Here is a 22,250-nt window from a genome sequence, read left to right on the forward strand (position 1 = left end):
TTTTATTTTAGCATGTAAATTTTAATAGAATTTAACCGCATAAATAAACGTCCATGTTTTACAATGTATAAAAAATAATAAAAACTTTAATTCTGGGGATTATAGCTTTACAGTTCTGATGGGTGCTGAGATCTGTAACATATGGTTACAATTCCGAGCAGCTCTTCTCTGTATCCAATAACCTGCCCCACTATGAAGATATTTATCAGTGATCATTTTCACATGAATTTTTATTTATTTAGTACTTTCCAATGAGGAAAATTCAAAGGCCACATGGATTTTCAAGTTTGTCCAGCTGTTGTCAACCCCAGGTACATGCTAGAAACCTCTAAGGAGTATCTAAAAATTAGTGGTATCCGGGTTCCACCCCAGACCAATTCATTCAGAATCTCTGGAGTGAGTCCCAGGCATCAGTATCTTATAAAGGCTCCCCAGGGAAGACTAACACACAGCGAGAGTTAAGAACTGCTGAGTCTATGGTCAAGAATATGAAGATAAGTAAAAAATGTTTAAAAAGTTCATGCTCAGTACTGCATTTAAGTTTGTAACTTTATGTCCTCAGAGGCGGGTGAGGGTCCTCTCTTTGGCCCAGTCTTGAAGTTCTGCTTGCCCAAATGTGACGTAAAAGACCAGGCCAAACATGTTGACTGCAGCAGACAGGAAAAAGACATTCCTCCAACCAGACTCAAAATCCTAGAGGTAAAAAACACAGAAAAATGATCAATCTCACAAGCTCCTTCTACACCAGTTCTAGAAGCCCTCCAAGTTGTGTATTGCAATGTTGATCATGAGGAATATAATGAACAATGTGCAGTAGCTACTTAAGAAAGTTTATGAAACTATTGGAGACAAAATGGCCAAAATGCACATCGGGTCCTGAGCTGAGATGGTTATTTCTTTAAATAAAAATAAAATACACTAATGTTTTTCTGACAATTTGGATTTCAATGTATAATATTACTGATTTAAAATTATGCCTAAAATGGCACCATGGCATCGTGTTTGTGTCTTCTCTGTTTTTTTATTTTGGTTTGGTTTGGTTTGGTTTGGTTTCGGCTGTTGACATCTATCACTACAACCCATCCCAATTCAACACGAGTTCTATTTGGTCTTCTGTGTGACCCTCCTCAGAAAGCCCTACTAAGTAATTTCCAGCATTATAGTCACAGTGGATTCCTAGCAGTTTAGTCAAATATTAACCTGGCAACTTGATCACATAGAAATACAGTAAAAATAAAACTTCTCTTTGTAAGTTGGTTCTCGTCAGTCCTTCCATCCCTGACTGGGTCTGTCTTTTTGTCTTCCTCATGAGCCTGCATTTCCAAATACTGAGAAATCCTCCTTGCAATGTCTCACAGCCAATCTCTTTTCAGCCATTAAATTGTCTTTAAACAGGCCTTGGGATACTTTGTTTCCCTTTTGTGATTTTTTAAAAATTGGAATTAGTCTGAACATATTCTTCATGATCTTCTTATGCCCCTCTGTTTTCATCTCTTGCTATTCCTTGACATGTGTCATTCATTCTATTCATAACTAAGAATTGTTTCATGCTCATGTACCTCTAGGAAGCCATACATGCTGTCTTCTGCACCAGAACAGCTCATTTTAATCAATCTCATGTCTATTCATCTTGAGAAAATAAGCTTATATTTTTCTTTCCCTGGGAAATCTGACCTATCAGAGTCTGATTTAGAGGCTCATGTAAATAGAGTAATTGTGTTGCCATCCAGACCTTGTGAGCACTGTGTGTATCTACAACACCTAAAACAATACCTGCCACTTGAAGATGTTCAATAAACTGGCCCAACCTGACTGATGAGGAATCCAGTGGCAGTGGAAGAGATGATTCCTGCGATGAGCCCAAATCCTCTTGAGATTCCCATGAGGAAACTTGCATATCTGTGGGAAGATGATTTTATAAATGATTTTATATAGAAAGCCACCTACAGCTTCTGCAGCAACTCAACTTTAACACAGTTCAGCTCTTATGGCAAAGTCATTTTGCTTAATGCAGTTTTTCATTCACCTAAAGACATTCAGGGCAATGTCTATTTGCCAAACCTGAAATTACCAACCTACTGAGTCAATAACCAGGGAGCAATGCAGTCTCTTTGGGAACCGAGTTTCTTTACCCTGGCAGCTCAGTGTAGAAGCCAGTTTGTGCAACGGGCAGGACACAGACTCCAAAGCCAAACTCCCTGGGTCCAAATCCTGGCTCTGCCTCTATGTGACCATAGTCACACCATTTAACCTCCTTGTGCCTCAGCCTTCTCCCTTATAAAATGGGGATAACAATAGGACCTACCTAATGTAACTGTGAGGATTAGATGTGTTAATACATGGCAAGTCTTGGCACAGGAGCTGGCTTACTATGACTGTATATATATGTGGTAGCTAATATGAACAACACCATGGAAACTTTTCTAAACCACATGTGTGGGCCTTTTCCCAGCATACACAGTTCAATCTCTGTTAGGGAACCTTGGGAAGCTTTTTATCAAAATGATTACTGGCCAAGGCTGGAAATTGTTGTTCTAAAAATGCCACATTTGTTGTTCTAAAAATGGCCATAGACAAACATTTGTAGTTATTTGTCTCTCTGCCATTAGTGCATGTCAGTAACATTAAAGAGTTTCACGGTGACTACTAAGGTCTAACACCTCTGGAGGGGTCTGGAGGAGGGGAAAAAACAGGTAGAGCTCTTACCTGGGCGCGATATCTAAGGTGTTGATGATAAACCCTGAGTCACATAGGTTACTGGTCCCAGGAATAAGTATCAGCAAAATAATGGTTATCACGTAACTGGATGCCACAAAGGGCAGGGCCACAGCACATATTGATGGAAGGAGGAGCCCTGGGCAATGAGGACATGCTGTCAGGGAACCCTCTGAGACCATGTGCAGAAAAGGAATTGGTTAAATGAGCCCACACGCTTATCCTTACCAAGAGATGAGAAGAGCTTTCGCACAGTGATCAATCTGAGAAGATTCCTGGACAAAAGGAAATCTGCCAGCTGACCTCCTAGAATTGTACAGCTTGCAGCAGCAATAAAAGGCAGAGAGGACAGAACTCCACTCTGAAGGAAGGAAATTTATACAGAGTAGTTACAGAGATATGTTAGCACCAAAATTTATCAGTTACACAGACCAGCCATTAACTTACTCCCATGATATTGTGGGTTGTTTGGGGGAAAATTAGCGTCATTTTTTACACTAGATGAACACTGTCTCAGATAAGAGGGCCAGAAGCTGCATCACTCTGGGCTCCAGAGAAAAGCAATATTGATTTCTTGGTTGTTTTTTATTTTTGAGATGGAGTCTCACTTTGTTGCCCAGGCTGAAGTGCAATGGCACGATCTTGGCTCACTGCAACCTCCACCTACCAGGTTCAAGCGATTCTCCTGTCTCAGCCTCCTGAATAGCTGTGATTACAGGCGCCTGCCACCATGCCTGGCTAATTTTTGTATTTTTAGTAGAGATGGGGTTTCACCATATTGGTCAGGCTGGTCTTGAACTCCTGACCTCATAATCCGTCTGCCTCAACCTCCCAAGGTGCTGGGATTACAGGCATGAGCCACTGTGCCCAGCCCAACAATATTAATTTCTAAAAGAAACTTTGGAATCAGTTGGTGTGTTAGTATAGCATAGTGGTTAAGAATACAGATGCTGCAGCAGCTCTACCACTTAGTATTGTGCAACCTGAGGCAAGTTATCTCACCTCTAAGTGTCCTGTTTCCACATCTGTGAAAAGGGAATTATAACAACACCTATCTCAAGGTCATTGTGAAGGTTAAATTAATGGTTATATGTAAAGCCAGAATGTAACAGGTAACACAGAACTGTTTCTCCTTATTACCATTATCATTTTCATAGAAGTATAGGAAGTAAACTCACATCTCTGATGTTAACATGGAGCAGAGTACTGATGTACGTTGGTAGGTATGTTAGGATGATGGTGCACAACCAGAAATGGCTGAAAAAACCCAGGAAAATGGCCCAAAGTGGTAGGCATGTGACCATCGCCTTTATGGGGACAGCACGTCTAGGAAAACTGGGCTAAAAAGAAATATCTAATCAGCATGAGTATTAGAACAGCCAAGATGGTGCCTCTCGGAGGAGATCCACACCCTGCCCTAGAGACCACTGCATGGGCCACAGGTACAAGGTGTGCACTGTACCTGTTGAGCCAGTGAGGACACGATGTGCTCCTTTTCCCTAACACTTATGCATGGGTGATGCATGGGGTCATCATAAATCACTGTGAACCATAGGAGACAGCAGACACAGCCAGTGCTACCTGGGAAGAAGGTATAAAATTAGTTTTTAGGTAGATTTGTTTACTACGGGAAGGGAGTTTCCTCTGAAGTGGCATGCCTCTCCCTTCTACACACTAATCAATTAATGCTTATTCTACCATAAGGACCTAAATATTCCCATTCTTTCTTTCAATCCTTCTACAAACCTGTTAAAGCTTTTAAGATACTATGTCTCAAATAGAAAGCCACCTTTTGTCAATGTCAGAGCCCTCTGGAGATAACATGAGCATGGCATTGTATAGCTGATTAACTACTTTAAAGCCTCCAATGATTATAGTGTTATGTATTTTGAGCAGCAACTTCTTAATGCACACATAAATTGTCTTGTGGAAGATCTGAATAGTCAGGATTGCAGTCACACATACTCGAAACAACCTTCCATGAAATCATGTGGCAGGAAAAAATTTCCAATGCACTTACAAGAGACAGTGTTATTTGTATTCAAGCCATACATCCATTATGGATTCCCAAAAGAAATATTTCTGTACAATACCTGGTTAACATGCACAAACCAAAATAATTAACACCATTAATGAGAAAGCCATTCAGGCCAGGACTATATTTAATGATACCATTTGGCTATAACAACAAAATCAAGTGTAGAAAATTGTCTTATTACTGGAATTTGTTATTTGAAGAACATTCTATGTTAAAAGATTCTGAGGACTAGTTTTCTTTAAATTCCATCTATTTACTGGATTCATTGATTCTTTTATTTTAAAGCTAAAAATCAGGCACTATGATGATACCCAAGTGATGAAAACATTGTAGAATGGATTCCTTGCCTCAAGCATTTCACAGTTTAGTGGAAAGAAAAGGAGAAATAAATAATTACACACCAACATAACCTAGAGAGGAAATATCATAAATGAGAGAATGCCAGAATCTAATAGAGTAAGCCCTGGAAGGGCCCATGGGGAAGGGCACAGTTGAATCGAGCTTTGCAAGATGAACTTGGTAGAGAATAGGTGAACGGCATCTTGGGCAAAAATAATAATTATAATAAAATATGAAGACACATTGAAGATGTACTTCACTATCTCTGACATCTTAACTGCATGTAACAGGCACTTTAGATGTGGTGGTAGAGATTCTGCAGAAGATGCTTAATATGGAAGCACAAGACTGCATCACAAGTCAGTGCCATGTGAATAGTCAACTCCTCTATCCTGTGCATGTGGCTTCCCAGAACCACCAGGAAGGTGTTAATCAAGTTGTGTGACTAGATTAAAAATGATACCAACCGTTGACATTTGTTATCATCTTCCATTTGATAAAGGACATTTTCTTTCATATAGGAAGAATGTGGGTGATGTAGGTGCCAAAACGGATGCTCAGGAAATGGAGGCATTAGGATTTAAGAGAAAGTGACTCACCAAAGATGTAGAAGATAAAAGGCCAGCCCAAGGCCTGTGAGATTAGTCCCCCCACACAGAGGATGATGAAGGATCCAAATGCTGATCCTAAGGGGAAGAGGGAGAAAAACACTTATGAAAATAGCAAAGGCTGAGACTTCATGGCCTCTCTAAACATTGTCCCAACAGTGAGATGGCAGACTTAGAATTATTGGGCAATGAGAGTAATTATTTCTGCTCACAGATTTTCCCCAATAAAGTAATATATATGATATAATTAAAATTAATAAATAATAGTAACAAACCCTCTGATTCCTCAATGACTCCTCAACACCAATGTGACCAAATCTAAATCCCTTAGTTTGTCACAGCAACTCTCTGCTATCATAGCCCATTAGTATTTTCTTGTGATTACAGTTGCATTCTTGTATGATCTAATATGAGGCTGGGGGCAGGAAATGAAAGACTTACAAAATTCAGTAAGACACAGCCCCTGCCCTCAAAGAGCTTCTGGTCCAATTGGAGAGAAAAATGTGAATAAAATTGATTGTCACTAGTGAAATGCCATGTAGGCTTTGGAGTCTACATTAAAAAAAAAAAAAAAAAACAAGAAACATAATTCACAGAGACCCATAGTAAGAAATGCATTTTACAGGGTAACATAACACACACACCAATATACATAAACACTTGTACACACAACCACACACATATGCCTCAATGGTTTCATGAATCAATATTTAACTTTACCATGTCCAATGCACTCCAACAATTTCTATTCTATTCTATTCTATTCTATTCTATTCTATTCTATTCTATTCNCAATTTCTATTCTATTCTATTCTATTCTATTCTATTCTATTCTATTCTATTCTATTCATTTTTTAAAATAATGATTTTAACCCACTGAATGGATTTTATGACTCACTAATGGGTTCCAACCTGTAATTTGAAAAAAAAAAGATGTAAAATATAAGTGTGATAATAAAACTACAATGTGCGTGGAAGTAATAATAATAATTGACAATAATTATAAGATTTAGGAAGTTTTTACATAAGCTACACAATAGGATAGATAGAATTTTGGCACAAGGAGCAGGGGCAAAGAACTTTCCAGGCATATAAACTAATGGGAGCAGAGCCAGAGGGAAGTGCAGTGCAGATCTATGTGGGGAGCAGCCAATGTCCGGTGCCACTAGAGCCATGCTTGCACAGGGGAGTTGAGTGGAATAAGGTTGGGGCCAGATGGCTGAGAACTTTTGTATCCATGCAATAAAGAGGTCAGTCTTTAGTCTGTAAACATGAAGGAACACATTGAAAATTATCAAGCAGGTGAGGAAAAATGCCCCATCTTTACTTTTTTTTTTAATTTTTTTTCTTTTTTTCTTTTTTTTTGAGACAGAGTCTAGCTCTGTCGCCCAGGCTGGAGTGCAGTGGCCAGATCTCAGCTCACTGCAAGCTCCGCCTCCCGGGTTTACGCCATTCTCCTGCCTCAGCCTCCCAAGTAGCTGGGACTACAGGCGCCCGCCACCGCTCCCAGCTAGTTTTTTGTATTTTTTAGTAGAGACGGGGTTTCACCGTGTTAGCCAGGATGGTCTCGATCTCCTGACCTCCTGATCCGCCCGTCTCGGCCTCCCAAAGTGCAGGGATTACAGGCTTGAGCCACCGCGCCCGGCCCTCATCTTTACTTTAGCAAGATAACTTGGTTTTGGTGGAAGGAAGGTTGAAAGAAACCAGTCTAGAAGAGAGAGAGATCAGCAGATAGTATTTGCAAATAGAGGAGGTGGGGACAACTATGATGGAAGGAAGCAAGAAAGCAGGAGGGTTACTTGAGGTAAAAGTCTGCAGGATGCAGCTGTGTAGTGGACCTAGGAGTGAGAAGCTTGATGGAATCTTAGTTCTGCTCTTCGAGTATATACTCTCAGCATGACGGGCTGGGAAGAACAGCACTGATAAAGTTGTAGAGGCCTTAGCAGGATCACATACCACGGAAAGGCAGTCTAGCATAGTGATTAAGGGTGTCTGCTCTGGGGCTAAAATTTGCGTGGCCTTAAATCTCAGACCTACCGCCTGCTGGCTATTTGTATTTGGGCAATTTTCTTAATCTCCACCTTCCTTAACTCCCTTCTCTGTAAAATAAGAATTTAAAATGGTACTTACATGAGAGGGTTGTTGTGAGAATTAATTAGCTCACAATAGAATAGTCAAGAGCTTAGAATAATACAGAAACTCCAAACTCTTCTAGCCTCATTTCTCTCCTTACCACTTGGAGCTGTGGTAGCCTTAATTCTCACTGCAAAATCATTACTAAGACGGTGTATATATAGTTTACTTGATCTTTTTTCCATTTATGCAATTCTTAAAGGTTTAAACATTTTCCTACAAGGCTTTTCTGACTACTAAGGCTTTTCTGAGCTGAATCCTAGCTCACAGTGGTTTCTTCTACTTCTAAGCCTCAATGTGTTTACTGTACAGATGTATCTTTCTTATTTGTGATGCAACTGTCTTGTATTGTTGAATTTTTCCATAGTAGTTTTTCTCCCTCTTCCCTAAACTATTTGATTCATAGATGATACAACACAGTAGGATGGAACAGATGACAAAGCTATGATCCATGTGTGCACACTTACCTGATCCTGCAATGGTGGTGAGCTTGCTTCGTTCAAGTGGAGGAGCCCACTTTGCCCAAATAGTAAACTGACCTGTCCATGCCATTCCCTGAAATGAAAATCATTAAGACCTTTGATATTTTGTAGAATTCAGGAATCTGGATCCCACCCAGAATGAGAAAGTATCTGGATACCTGGGCCATGCCCTGGACTGTCCGAACCACAATGACCAAAATCACTCCGAAGTCAGCAGCCAATGGTGTAAAGAGGGTGAGAAGGGAAGAGATCAGCAAACCAGCACCAAGCATTTTTTTTGCTCCAAATATCCCTGCTAAATATCCACTTGGGATCAGAGTCAGTATTATCCCATAGTTGATGGAGCTAAAGATGATACCCTGAGTTTCTGGGCTCCACTGATACACAGAGGCCTGGGGGAAAATAGGAAAACTCTTTGTCAAGAAGTCCTATTATGAAAATCTACTTTACAGTCAGAGTTGCTTGAGGTTGGTGAGACCCTACTATAAAATATCTATTTTTGTTTTTCTCTATATTCTTCCTACCTTCCCAAACAACCAATTATACCCCTAATTTGCTTTCTTAGAAGGAGAGAAAAACAGAAAAAATGAAGAAAAGAGGTAAAGGAAATGATTATATAGATGAATAATAGGAAGAAGTAAATGGAAGAAAACAATGAGAGATATTTCATCTGTGAAAGTGCTTCCTCTATTTTGCTTCTAGTAAAAGTTGAGTAACATGTTGACTCTTATATCAAAGAATTTTTAAAACACACACACAAAGCTTTACTGAACTCTTAACCAAAATCAGTACCTAATTAAAAAGAAAAATCAAGTTTGGGAATTATGGTCTGCCCTGGCTGAACTGAGTTTCTAAAACACATATTACAAATGAATAAGATCACATTCTTCTGATACAACTCAATAAATAATTTGAATTATTTTAAAATAACTACCTAAAATGCCTGAATAATTATATAAGTTATATTACCTGAATATTTACCTAAAAATAAATAGATTTTAAAATAAATAAAATAAATAAATAAATAAAATAGATTTTAAAATAAAATAAAAAATAAATGCAATAAGGCCCCTAAATATCTGGCATCATGCTATAGAGAGCCAAAGGATATAAAATATGATATAAAATATTTTACCCACTCAAAAAAACAATAAATAATACAAGGTATATGAATCATGTGAGAATCAAGATTTGAGGATGAATATAAATAAAACAGCAACTTTGAGAGGAAAAAGAATAATTCAGGAAGGTCCCAGAAAGGAAGCAATATTTGAACTATCCCTTGAAAAATGACTATGATTTATAGAAAGTCAAAAAGGAAAATTTTATCTCATTGGAAAAATTTGCAAAAGTGAACTTGTAGCATTTGGGAGAAACTAACAGGGACTCTGGCTTGCTCAGAGCAAAAACTTTCCATGGGTCATTGATAGCAGATGTGAGTGTGCTGAGAAGTAGGTCCAAATTCCGGAGGAACACAGCATGTCCAGTGAACACTGTATGTTTGACAACTTGAAGGTATCCAAGATACCTGAATAGTGAATCTACTCAGTGTGGATATGTAGATGGGATAATGGAGGAAAGACTGGAGACAATAAATTTATGTACTCATTGTAAATAAGCTGGGTCCAATGTAATAAAATCATTAATCATGAATTATAGTGATGACATTGGAAATGTACAGTACAAGATAATTTAAAGGATAATTTTTTTAATTGGGTAAATTCATGGTTTCCATATAAATGTAAAATAAGCATACAGCAAAGATTTTATTTAACTCATTGATTAATGGAGGGAGTAAATAAGATGTTATAACTGGTTCAAAGGAAAACTCAAAGAATCACGCATAACACAAGCAGGAAGCAATGCTGAAATATACTTTAAATATACAGCAGAGCCCGGTGCAGTGGCTCACATCTGTAGTCCCAACACTTTGGGAGGCCATGGCGGGTGGATCACCTGAGGTCAGGAGTTCGAGATCAGCCTAGTGAAACCCTGTCTCTACTAAAAATACAAAAATTAGCCAGCAGTCGTGGCACGCCCCCTTAGTCCCAGTTACACAGGAGGCTGAGACAGGAAAATCACTTGAACCCAGGAGGCGGAGGCTGCAGTGAGCTGAAATCATGCCACTGCACTCCAGCCTGAATGACAGAGAAAGACTCTATCTCAAAAAATAAATAAACAAACAAACAGCAAAATTGGCTGATTTCCACTAGGAGGTGAGTGGAGAAAAGTTTTAACTGATTTTTCTCTTGGCAAAATTTATTTGCAAAGCTATGGACAAGAATTATTTGCATTTCTATTTGTTATATAGAATTTACAGGGTTATAAAATTGCTTAGAAACAGTAAAGCAGGCAGAGAACTGGATAGGATTGAGTAACCTATAAGAATGTGCCCAGGGCCGGGTGCGGTGGCTCAAGCCTGTAATCCCAGCACTTTGGGAGGCCGAGACGGGCGGATCATGAGGTCAGGAGATCGAGACCATCCTGGCTAACACAGTGAAACCCCGTCTCTACTAAAAAATACAAAAAACTAGCCGGGCGAAGTGGCGGGTGCCTGTAGTCCCAGCTACTGGGGAGGCTGAGGCAGGAGAATGGCGTGAACCTGAGAGGAGGAGCTTGCAGTGAGCTGAGATCCGGCCACTGCACTCCAGCCTGGGTAACAGAGCAAGACTCCCTCTCAAAAAAAAAAAAAAAAAAAAAAAAAAAAAGAATGTGCCCAGGTAATACCTAGTTTTTCATTGAAGACATCACATAAACTGTTCCATTTTTAAATTTTTCACATTTAATCCTACAGTTCACCCACCTTATAATCATAATAACCTCAATGAAATCTTATTTTTATTATAGAAGTAATCAATGTCTCAAAGAAAAATAGTTCCAGTCAGTTTTAGTTTGTCATTGGAAATGTATACTTCTATACTCCACAGAATCAAGATCTATGCCTTCCTTTCAAAGTTTTTTCCTCTCAACAAAGAGCCCTATTTTCTGTCATACTTACCTTTGTATCAGATTCCTTGATGGATATGCTGGAGTTATTGAGGGCGTCTGCAACAGGCCCCTCAGTGGAGGCATTAGATAGAGCATGCTGCTGAGTGGTGTTCACCATGGCAATGATTGCAATGCTCAGACTCACACGCTGAGTTATCATGGTGAAGTTTGAGAAGTGCATGATAAGAGCCAGCCCATAGCGTAATGAACAGAAATCTGGACCTAGAGAACAACACACATGTATGCAATGAGCATCCTGACCGAGACCCCCTTCTTTTCCTTTCTCCCACAGCTAGATCTGATAGAACTTTGGATGATGTCATGAAATCTCATTGTCTTATTTTCACCAAAATAGCCAGCACTACAAACCCACTTTGTCAAATGATTTGGTTGGCTTCAAGACATTGAATATGGGATCTGATAACCAAGTAAAGCAAATATGGCTATCTTTCAAGGGGGTACGAAGCAGATGATAAATAGAGAAAACCCAAATGTAAGGCATTTATGTCATATTGCTCCAAAACGAAGTGAATGGGGATGACAGTGGCAGAGCCAGTCACATAACCGTCTCAGCATCAGTAAAATTCTCTGGGCTGTAAGTCAATAGTCCCATCTGTTATGCACATTTGTTTATCACAAAGCTTGAGAGTTTATACATAATGAGCAGCCTTTGAATTAAGGTATTGCACATCCAAGGATTCTCTTTTAATACATTTGAGAGATAGTACTTTAAAAGAACACTTCGACTAATTCCCTAGTGTAATGTCTACTTGGAAATGTTTTTGCTATGTGTCACTAGGCCCTGCCTTCACATATGCTCAACTTAAAAAAATAAAAATTGCATGGGGTGCTGTAGTCCCAGCATTTTGGGAGGCTAAGACAGGAGGATCACTTGAGGTCAGGAGTTCGAGACCAGCCTGGCCAACATGGTAAAACCCCATCTCTACTAAAAATACAAAAATTACCCGGGCATGGTGGTGCATGCCTGTAATCCCAGCTACTCAAGAGGCTGAGTAAGGATAATCACTTGAACCCAGGAGGCAGAGGTCGCAATGAGCCAAGATCATGTCACTGCACTCCAGCCTGGGTGACAGAACAAGACTCAGTCTCAAAAAAAAAAAAAAAAAAAAAAAAAAAAAAGAAATTAATGTGTAGAACTATTTTTACAAAGCTTGTAGGTGATGTGGTGCTGGAAGATATTCAATGTATTGAAAGGACAAATTTTTTCTTTAAAAGCATCCCCATAAAGTGGAACAACCACAGAGCAATATTGAAAAATATTGAAAGGGTTCCCATGTGCATGATAGATTGGATTTTTCCTGCTTATTTGAAGGAAAACACTAACGCGAAACGAAGAGAAAACCTATGAAGACACAGATAAGAATATAATGGAAGAAATAATTTTTAATGGCCAAAAAAGCTCACAGATAAGAGTGGTGGTCTGGGAAATAATTATTTCCATTTTACTGGAGGTTTCCAAGCTCAGGAGAAAGAGCTAGCCGTTTGGCGAGAATATTATAGTAGGAATTCATACGTAGGTTGGTTTAAAATGAGTTTCCTGGGCCAGGCGTGGTGGCTCATGCCTGTAATCCCAGCACTTTGGGAGGCCGAGGCGGGTGGATCACGAGGTCAGGAGATCGAGACCATCCTGGCTAACACGGTGAAACCCCGTCTGTACTAAAAAACAAAAACTCAGCTGGGCATGGTGGTGCATGCCTGTAGTCCAAGCTACTCAGGAGGCTGAGGCATGAGAATCACTTGAACCCGAGAGGCAGAGGTTGCAGTGAGCTGAGATCGCACCACTGCACTCCAGCCTGGGAGGCAGAGCAAGACTCTGTCAAAAAAGAAAAAAAAAAGACTTTCCCAAAACTTATTCCACTCCCTAGATCCCAGGATGTATTGCTTATTTGGCTTAATTTCTGACAGATGAGTTCGTGGGTCTAAGGAAAAAGCAATAGGATTGGGGCTGGAGCTGGCTCCAATGTTACACTGGGAGTATCTTTATCAAGGGGCAGTGTGATGCAGGGATGTGTAAATGGGTTGGAATAAGCTTCAGCTTATTAACATAGCCTGCAAACAAGAGCAGTGGCTTTACCTTTCCTGGTGGCAGGCTTCCCGTCCATTTAGCTTCTGTGGGAAATGGTACCACGCTTTGTGGTGGAGTTTCCCTGTGCCCTGAATCTCTTTTACTACAACAGTCTTTTATCTATGGAGAGAACATAATCCAAAACATAATACACAAATAATTTCCCCTTGTTAATGTTGCCTCCTCTTAGCATCAGTAAAAGTTTTGACCCAACACAGCTCCATAACTTACATTTTATAGGGCACCACTGGTATGCTTTTGGTTACAGGATTGTTAAAAGGAAATCTGGCTATAAGTTCCAGCTGTGTGACCTAGAGTTAGTCATTTAAATTCTCTAATCATTCATTTCCTCATCTGTTCAATGAAGATAAGGCTCCTTTCTGAGTGCAGCTGGAAGAATTAAATGAAAAATTGCATGTACTTTATTAAACCACACAGAAGCATGCAAAGGTGAGGAGTAGTATTGCTTGTAGCAGACCATAAGACAGGACAATTAAACTAAGCTCAAGAGCGAAGGAGTAAGGTTCCAGAATGGTCTTTTCTTTCATTCTGATGGTGTTTCTCTCCCCTCTGTACCACCAGAACAATGTTCCATGCGCCTTCGAACATGAAGGATGGCATTACATAACACTAATATGTATTACAATTAAAGGTTTAAAATGTTTATTCTCATATTTGCTCCACACAATGTGGACACTTGATTGGACTGACAGTCTTCATGTCACCTAGAAAATTATAATGAACAGGGACTTCTTACTATAATTGTGAATAAATCCAGCTATTGTGACAGGCAAAGAGAATTCACGGCTCTAAATATGGACATGTTTAATTTCATATTTGAACACTAATCAAACTATCTTTGGGGATACATACATTTTGTTTATTTTAGGAAAAATCCATATCCTAAAAATATCGTCAATTTTCCATTCATTCCTAAATTGAAGCTTCTATGACTTTACTTTTTAAATTTTTTTAAATCCTTGAAGACATCTGAAGCTTCTATGACTTTAAAAACACATGTATCGGCTGGGTGCAGTGGCTCACACCTGTAATCCCAGTACTTTGGGAGACTGAGGTGGGTGGATCACTTGAGGTGAGATGTTCAAGACCAGCCTGGTCAACATGGTGAAACCCTATCTCTACTAAAAATACTAAAATTAGCTGGGTGTGGTGGCACATGCCTGCAGTCCCAGCTACTAAGGAGGCTGAGGCAGCATAATTTCTTGAACCCAAGAGGCAAAGGTTGCAGTGAGCCAAGATCGTGCCACTGCACTACAGCCTGAGGGACAGAGCAGGACTCTGTCTCAAAACAAACAAACAAAAAACACATGTATCAAACTTATATTTTATCATTCAAGGCTTTGCACTGCTTTTGCACACAAAACTTAAAAGACTTGTCCATACCTTTAAAGATATTCATAATCTGTGACCTTAGGCTGAAGGATTATAAGGAAAGGCATAGATGAAAAATTTTGTCCAAAAATATCCTTTGTAGTATTACTCATGACCGCATAATGTTAGAGATAAATTAACCTAATAATGAGAGTCTGGCAAGTCAATTAGATAGATTATTGTGATGGAAGCTATTTTAAAATGTTTTCAACAATATTGAATTACATTAGAAAAATGCTAGTACTCTAGTGTACAAAGCAGGGTGCGCTATGCATGTCCACATACAGGAATAGAAACTGATTCACACAAGTGCCGGTGATGACTATTTCTGGGTTACAAAACAGGATGGTCACTTCATTCTTTGTGATTTTCTATATTTACCAAGTGATTTTGTAAATAATTAGTAGATACTCATTTTATATTCAGAAGTAGCTAAATGTGTTTAAAAGAACAATAATTGGACTTCATCAGCATGGCAAGTATAGTTTTCTGCTTTCCAAGTATCTCTAGAATTCTGAGAATAATGTCTCTCCATCTAAATTTTGAATTTTGAGTGTTTGGGTTTTTGTTGTTGTTGTTATTGTTTTGTACAATGGACTCAAATGGAGACCCAATTGCTAGTAAGATCAGGTCAGCACCAGGATAGATACTGGTTGTTGCTTTGCTTTAGAAAGCCTCCAAGTCTTGCTAACATCTGGACATCAGGAGTTCAGCTCATTGCTCTACACTCAGATCCTAGCTGAAGTCACCTGTGGTCAAACCCAGAGTTTGGACCGTTTTCTATTTGATTTCACTTTTTATGCAAGATCCCATGGCTTGGCTGAAGGCAACTCTTTAAATGTACATGCCGCTGCAATTACTTACACTCCACTTAAAGCTTTCCCACCAACTTCTCCAATCTTATAAACACTGAAAGCTGAAAGAGACTCAGAGATCCTCTGGCCCAACTGTTCATTTTATTGATAAGAAAATTTGTGTACAGAAAATTTAAAAAGTTGCCTGAAACCACATGTTGCACAGAGCCAGCACCAGATCCCCTAATGCCCAGACTGCTGTTTGTTCTACCTATTAATACAACTTCCCCTTTATTTTCATAATATTTTAAGCACAAGCTTAAAACTCAATGGGATAGCTCCATTTTGAGGTATTATACAGGAGAATTTGTACATTTTAAATCAAGTTCCAATCATTTATTCTAGAAGGAAATTTGATGATGAAAAATCCGTTTAAGTTGAGCTTTGAATATTAAACATAAACACAACAAAACTACTTCTCCTTGCTCTTTATGTTACTGGAATTGTATCACAAACCCATCACTTCAGATTTTCTTCCCATTCTCTGCTGCTGTCTAATGAGAAAGGATGAAAAGACCTACTTAAGTTTTATGGTTTCAAATGCTACTTTGATTTTGTATCAATAGGTAATTTCAGTTCTTCATTTCCTATTTTCCTTTGCATGAGACAAATGCAGAAATCAGGCTAACATGCCAAACCATTCTAAACTGAGGTATTTCATAGTAATGGGAAATATTTTTCCAGAATAAGCACAGAACCTAATAAAATTATGGAGCCTGAACACTGGCATGGTTGATATGTAGTTAGAGACAGTGGAATAATTATTAGCCTATTTGCAAACAATTGAGAACATGTAACAGTGTCAGAACCCTACCCTTTAAGGAGCTATACCTCTAAAAAAATAATTGTGATTTCTAGTGCCAAAGTTGTAAGTAGACACAGAAAAATGAATTGAAATTAAGTTAAAGGAAAATGTTATATTAAAAAAATTACTTGACACAGTATAGATTGAATTTGAGAAAAAAATCAATAATGTACATATTATGGTATACGCATAAGTGAAAAAACAGGTTTTCCCCTTTTTTTAAGTCTAGAACTCATGATTTTATTATAATGGTTGTTAGATGGCTCTTAGATTCTCCTAATATTCAGCCTGTCTTGCATCATCTCTGTTAGCCCAGAGTCCTAGTTTACTCAGAATAAATGTTACACCTAGATCAAAGAGCATGAACCTGCAGTTGGGAGGATATTCAAGGACTGAATTCTGCTCTGCCATTCCCAGATTGAGTAAACCAGGTAAAGTTTCATAAACTCTCAGGACTTTCACTGTTTTATGGGAAGAATTGGGATAATGTTACTTCACTGGGCAGTTTGGAGTGAAAACAAAGCTATGAGACATGCCTCGTAAATTGCAAAGTGTTAAACGTTGTATACTATTCTAGATACTAGCAACAGCAATAATAATAAACAGTTACAATATTGGTAGTCTGGCCCTCTCAGATCCCTAAGTACAGGCCTACAGCAAATGAAATATATTTCTATAAAAGTGCCTTCGATTGGTTGTTAAATTGGTTTTAAATGCTACTTTTCAAAAGTGGATTCTTCTAGCCTGGAATCCACAAGATGAGTGGGGAGGGGTTCACCAGAAAACATAGGAAGAAGCAATTGCTTCAGTGTTAGAAAAACTGAGCGCCCTCTCATCAACTGCCCGTCTTTCTGAGAAATTGGTGCTGACCACAATGTCCCTGGGTGCCTTTTCTTAGCTGTACAATGAAGGTAACAAGCTAGGTGATCTCTCCAAGCATACAATTTTCTTGCCTTCAGTCTTATTCATCTTTGGTATGTTCTCTTTCCTTTTATTATTATTACCTTTTTGAGAGACAGAGTCTTACTCTGTCACCCAGGCTGAAGTGCAGTGGCATGATCTCAACTACTGCAACCTCTACCTCCCAGGTTCAAGCAATTCTCCTGCCTCAGCCTCCTGAATAGCTGGTGCATGCGCCATTACGCCCAGCTTATTTTTGTATTTTCAGTGGAGACACGGTTTCACCGTGTTGGCCAGGCTGGTCTCAAACTGCTGACCCCAAGTGATCTGCCCGCCTCAACCTCCCAAAGTGTTGGGATTACAGGCTTGAGCCACCGCACCCGGCCATGTTCTCTTTTTCCTGAGGGACTATTTCAAATTCATATAGAAGTCTGAAAAGACTCGTTAGCCACAGTCCCAAACACAAATCTTGTCAGTTATGATCAGTATTTCATCCACAGCCAAACCCAGTCCAACTAATCACAGCATCACAGTTAATACTCACAGCGTCCTTGGAGAAATGACCATTGTCCACAGTGTCCATTGGTAAACCAGTGGCTTCTCAAGCCTTGCCCTAGGGTCTTGATTGAATCAGTTATCTTTTTCAGAAAGTCTCTTCATTTTGGAATTAGGCAATATTACCAGATGGAGATCCTTATGTTGCTGTTAATGTCTTTTCTCTGACTTCTCCTAAAACTGTTCCCTCCCCTTAATGGACCTTTGGTAAGTTAGTAATTATCCTTCTACCCATAAAGAAGAAAAGCACTTACCTTCACCATTAAACCAGTATTTTAAGCCCTAGACTATAAGGCTAACTTGGAAAAGGAGGGAGTTTTCTGTCCCTTCTTCCCTTTCAAATACTTTTGCAGGGTTTTACAGGGATAAATAATGAGCCACCTGGCAGTCAGACAGCACCAGGTTTGGCCCCACTTTCTCAGAAAGCCTCGGTTTGGCTTTGCCGCTTAATTTTTAACTTCATTTTCAAGTTCTCACTGTTAGAGTATCTCAAAAGATGTCATTGCGTGTTTCTGCTTTGAACTGTGCATACAACCATTCAGTCAACAAGCCTTTTTTTCTGAAAGCAAGGGGGCATGGTATGGAAGAAAGGGCAGGGCTCCTGAAATCAGAGATGGAGTCAGACCCATATTCACTTCCTAGTGTTTTCCCTGAGTTTGGACAAGTCACTGAACCTCTTTGAATTGGCTTCCGCTTTAGTAAAGCAAGGATTGTGATACTCTACTCATGGGATTATTGAACAAATGAAATACATATGCTAATTGGTAGTAGTTCTTCAATAAATGAGGTGTTCATTCCTCTTTAGGAGTTCAGTTAAGTCAATTAGATTTTCCATACGCATTTGGTGCCCACAGCCTAATGAATGTGAACCGTGACTACCCTGGCAACTTCCCAGGAAGCTGCATTGTAGCCCTCCTTCCTGTTTCATATCATGCATGTCTTTCCTAATCCAGTTCCTGCTTGGCTCCTGACTCTTGGAATTGAGTCGTATTTGTAATTATTAATTTTGAGACTGTGGTTGCTATTGGATTTTCCTAGTGTGACGCAACCCTTATAAAACGAGGTGAGAGCCTTCCCTCTCTGGCTTTATCAACTTCAAACTTCCTTGAGTTCCCCCATCCTAGTGAGTCTCAGCATACTCCCCACATAACCTTCTGGAGTAGGCTTATCCTACTCAACTCCTCAGATCTCTGTATCTAATTCTATTTTATTGCTGTTGTAGTAAATTACCGCAACTGTGGTGGCTTGAAACAACACACAATTATTTATTTATTTACAGTTCTAAAGGTCAGAAGTCCAAAATGGGTTTCGGTGAGCCAAACTCAAGGTATTGGCAAGGTTATACCCCCTCCAGAGGCTTTAGGGGAAAATCCATTTCTTTTTCTCTTCAGCTTGTAGTGAGCACTGCATTTTTTGGCTCTTGGCCCTTCCTCCACCTTAAAGCCAGCAGTGTAACATCTTCAAGTATTTTTCTCTTATTCTGACTCTTCTGCCTCTCTCTTATAAGGACCCTTGTGATTCTTGTGATTACACTAGGTCCCATCTGCAAAATTCAGGAAAATCTGCCCATCTCAAAATTCTTAACTTATTAAACATGTAAAGTCCCTTTGGTCATATAAGGTAACATATTTACAGGTTCCAGGGATTAGGACATGGATGTCTTTGGAGGACAACATTCAGCATACCCTTTTGAGGGACAGAGGGGTAGCAGGAAGAGTCGAAACAATTCTTTCCTTTCTTTAATTAAAAATTCTGGTGATTGATTTATTATAGTTATCGTTTGCCTGATAAGCCAGTGAAAATAGTCATAATGGTCAGGGGCAGTGGCTCATGCCTGTAATCCCAGTACTTTCGGAGGTTGAGGCAGGAGAATCGCATAAGCCCAGGAGTTCAAGACCAGCCTGAGCAACATAGGCAGAGCCTGTCTCCACAAAAAATGCAAAAATTAGCTTGATGTTGTGGCATGCACCTATAGTCCTAGCTACTCAGGAGGCTGAGGCAGGAGGATTGCTTGAGCCCTGGAGGTCAAGGTTGCAGTGAGCTGAGATTGCGCCACTGCACTCCAGCCTAGGCAACAGAGCAAGACCCTGTCAAAAAAAAAAAAAAAAAAAAAAAAGAACAAAGAAGAAAAGAAAGAAAAGAAATGAGAACTTTCTTGGCTTAATTTATCCAAAAGGTATGATATTTTCTTAATTTGCATCAAGGCAGAGCATGAGCCGGTACCAGTTCCGGTAGAAAAAGTAACTGAGACTGGATCCCCCAAACAGGAGTAAATATTTAATATAATCAGGAAAGAGTGGCTGAAAGTGTTCAATGCCACAAGTAAGATTCAGAGTAGATTCTTCAAACTGCATAATTTGTTTAAAAAGCATAATTTTATAGTTGAATTTTGCAAGCTCTCTGAAGGGATCTTGTCCATTTTGAGAATCACTATATTCGCAATTCTTGGCACAGTGTCTGTCCTATGGTATGTGCTATGATCCAAATGTATGTATCCTCTCAAAACTCATGTTGAAATCCTAACCCACAAAGTGATAATATTAGAAGGAGGGGCCTTTGGGCAGTAGTTATGCCATGAGGGCAGAAACCTCATAACTAGGATTAGTGTCCTTATAAAAGAAACCCAAGGAAGTTTATTCAACCCTTCTGCCATGTTAGGATTCAGCAAAAAGATGGCTACCGGTAAACCAGTAAGCAGGTCCTCACCAGACACTAAATTTGCCAGAGCCTAATCTTAGACTTCCCACCTCCAGAACTGTAAGAAATAAATTTTTTGTTGTTTATAAGTCACCCAGTTTATGATATTTTGTTATAGCAGTCTGAACAGACTAAGACAGTATACGCTTAATAAACATTAGTTTACTGAATGAATGAATTCTTGCATTGGGTCACCACCAACAATCAAGATCTTGGTAGCTGGTTTAAATCCCTCACTCCCAATCATGATTTTCATATAACAAAGTCAACTCAGTTAAATCAACTCAATAAGGTATATACATTTAATGAAATTAAAGAAGTTATATCTGTAACATTTATAAACATCAAGAGTAATGTCCAGAGAAGAAAAGTCCAGAGATCCTTAAAAATTTAAGTCTCTCTGGCCTGACATTAACAGCTAAGGCAGGAACCGAAAACCAAACACCACATGTTCTCACTTAGGAATGGGAGCTGAACAATGAGAACACATGGACACAGGGCGGGGAACAACACTCACTGGGGCCTGTTGGGGGAGGATGGGGTGGGGGTGGGGAAGAGCATTAGGTAAAAGGGCTAATACATGCTGTACTTAATACCTAGGTGATGGATTGATAGGTACAGCCAATCACCATGGCACACGTTTACCTGTGTAACAAACCTGCACAGCCTGTACATGTACCCAGGAACTTAAAAAATAGTAATGATTTTTTTAAAAACAGCTATTCCCAATCAGAGCAGTTGAATTCCATACTATTATTATTATTATTATTTCGAGGTAGAGTCTCACTGTCACCTAGGCTGGAGTGGGGTGGGACAATCTCAGCTCACTGCAATCTCTGCCTTCTGGGTTCAAGTGATCCTCTCACTTCAGTCTCCTGAGTAGCTGGCATTACAGGTGTGCACCACCACGCCCGGCTAATTTTTGTATTTTTAGTAGAGATGGGGTTTCACCATTTTGGCCAGGTTGGTCTTGAATTTCTGACCTCATGTGATCCTCCTGCCTCCACTCCCAGAGTGCTAGGATTACAGGCTTGAGCCACTGCGCCCAGCCACTGTACTATTTTTTTTTTTTTTTGACAAATTTGCTGTATTCTAGACATGGCATTAGCTTCTGAGAATATTAGTTTATTAAGATCTGACCCATGACATGACTTCACAGGAGTTCAGAGTTCACTGAGTGAGACCACACTCAGAGACAGACAACTAGGATGAAGGGTGATAAACATGAACAATACGAACTTGCACAGGTAACTAGAAAAGAACAAATGAAGACGCCTGCCAGCTAGGAGTATCAGGGAAAGGCTTCCCAGGTGGAACAGGGCTGCGCCAGTCTTCATGCGTGGTACGAATAAGTCAGTAATATAGGGGAAGCACCTTCCAGAAAGAGCAAACCCATTGAGGCTTGGTGTGAGGAATAAGAAGTGTTCAACATGACTGGGGATTAAAGTACAAAGGTATAAAGGAAATGTGGTGAACTGACTGGAAAGATGAGAATTTTTTTTTAACAGTTACTTTTCCCAATAGTAGAATTAACTAGACAGGAATAGAAATACAAAGAAGTTTTTTTTTTATGTTCCTTAAGAATGAAAACTATACATTTTTTAGGAATTATAAGAACAAGGAAAATGTGACTCAAAGGCAGAAAATGATAAAATTTT

General features: G+C 39.4%; 1 protein-coding gene across 2 annotated transcripts; it reads right to left on the reverse strand.

The window, feature by feature from the left end:
- SLC17A2 (solute carrier family 17 member 2) lies at nucleotides 1-18,336 on the reverse strand. 2 transcript variants are annotated; one of them, XM_025383565.1, is made up of 12 exons: nucleotides 17,885-18,336; nucleotides 13,399-13,509; nucleotides 11,314-11,525; nucleotides 8,474-8,707; nucleotides 8,301-8,388; nucleotides 5,692-5,778; nucleotides 4,178-4,296; nucleotides 3,894-4,055; nucleotides 2,944-3,076; nucleotides 2,707-2,854; nucleotides 1,809-1,899; nucleotides 1-693 (listed from the first exon to the last, which is right to left on the reverse strand). In XM_025383565.1, the coding sequence occupies exons 2-12, from the start codon at nucleotides 13,424-13,426 to the stop codon at nucleotides 559-561; spliced, it is 1,437 nt and encodes a 478-aa protein (XP_025239350.1). In that variant the 5' UTR covers nucleotides 13,427-13,509; nucleotides 17,885-18,336; the 3' UTR covers nucleotides 1-558. The 2 variants fall into 2 exon arrangements, with proteins under 2 accessions (XP_025239350.1, XP_025239351.1); XM_025383566.1 differs by lacking the exon at nucleotides 2,707-2,854.
- Nucleotides 18,337-22,250: the final 3,914 nt, after the last annotated feature.

Source organism: Theropithecus gelada, chromosome 4 (assembly GCF_003255815.1).
Source record: "Theropithecus gelada isolate Dixy chromosome 4, Tgel_1.0, whole genome shotgun sequence".
Classification (NCBI taxonomy): Eukaryota; Metazoa; Chordata; class Mammalia; order Primates; family Cercopithecidae; genus Theropithecus; species Theropithecus gelada.

Bases quoted from the DNA above. Each gene is read 5' to 3' on its own strand.
- SLC17A2 (XM_025383565.1), bottom strand. From the start codon at position 13,426: ATGGACGGGAAGCCTGCCACCAGGAAAG. The intron at 8,389-8,473 runs GTATCCAGATAC...TTTTCATTTCAG, and splicing joins CAGTCCAGGGCATGGCCCAG to GGAATGGCATGGACAGGTCA. The intron at 4,056-4,177 runs GTACAGTGCACA...ATTTCTTTTTAG, and splicing joins TGTCCTCACTGGCTCAACAG to CCCAGTTTTCCTAGACGTGC.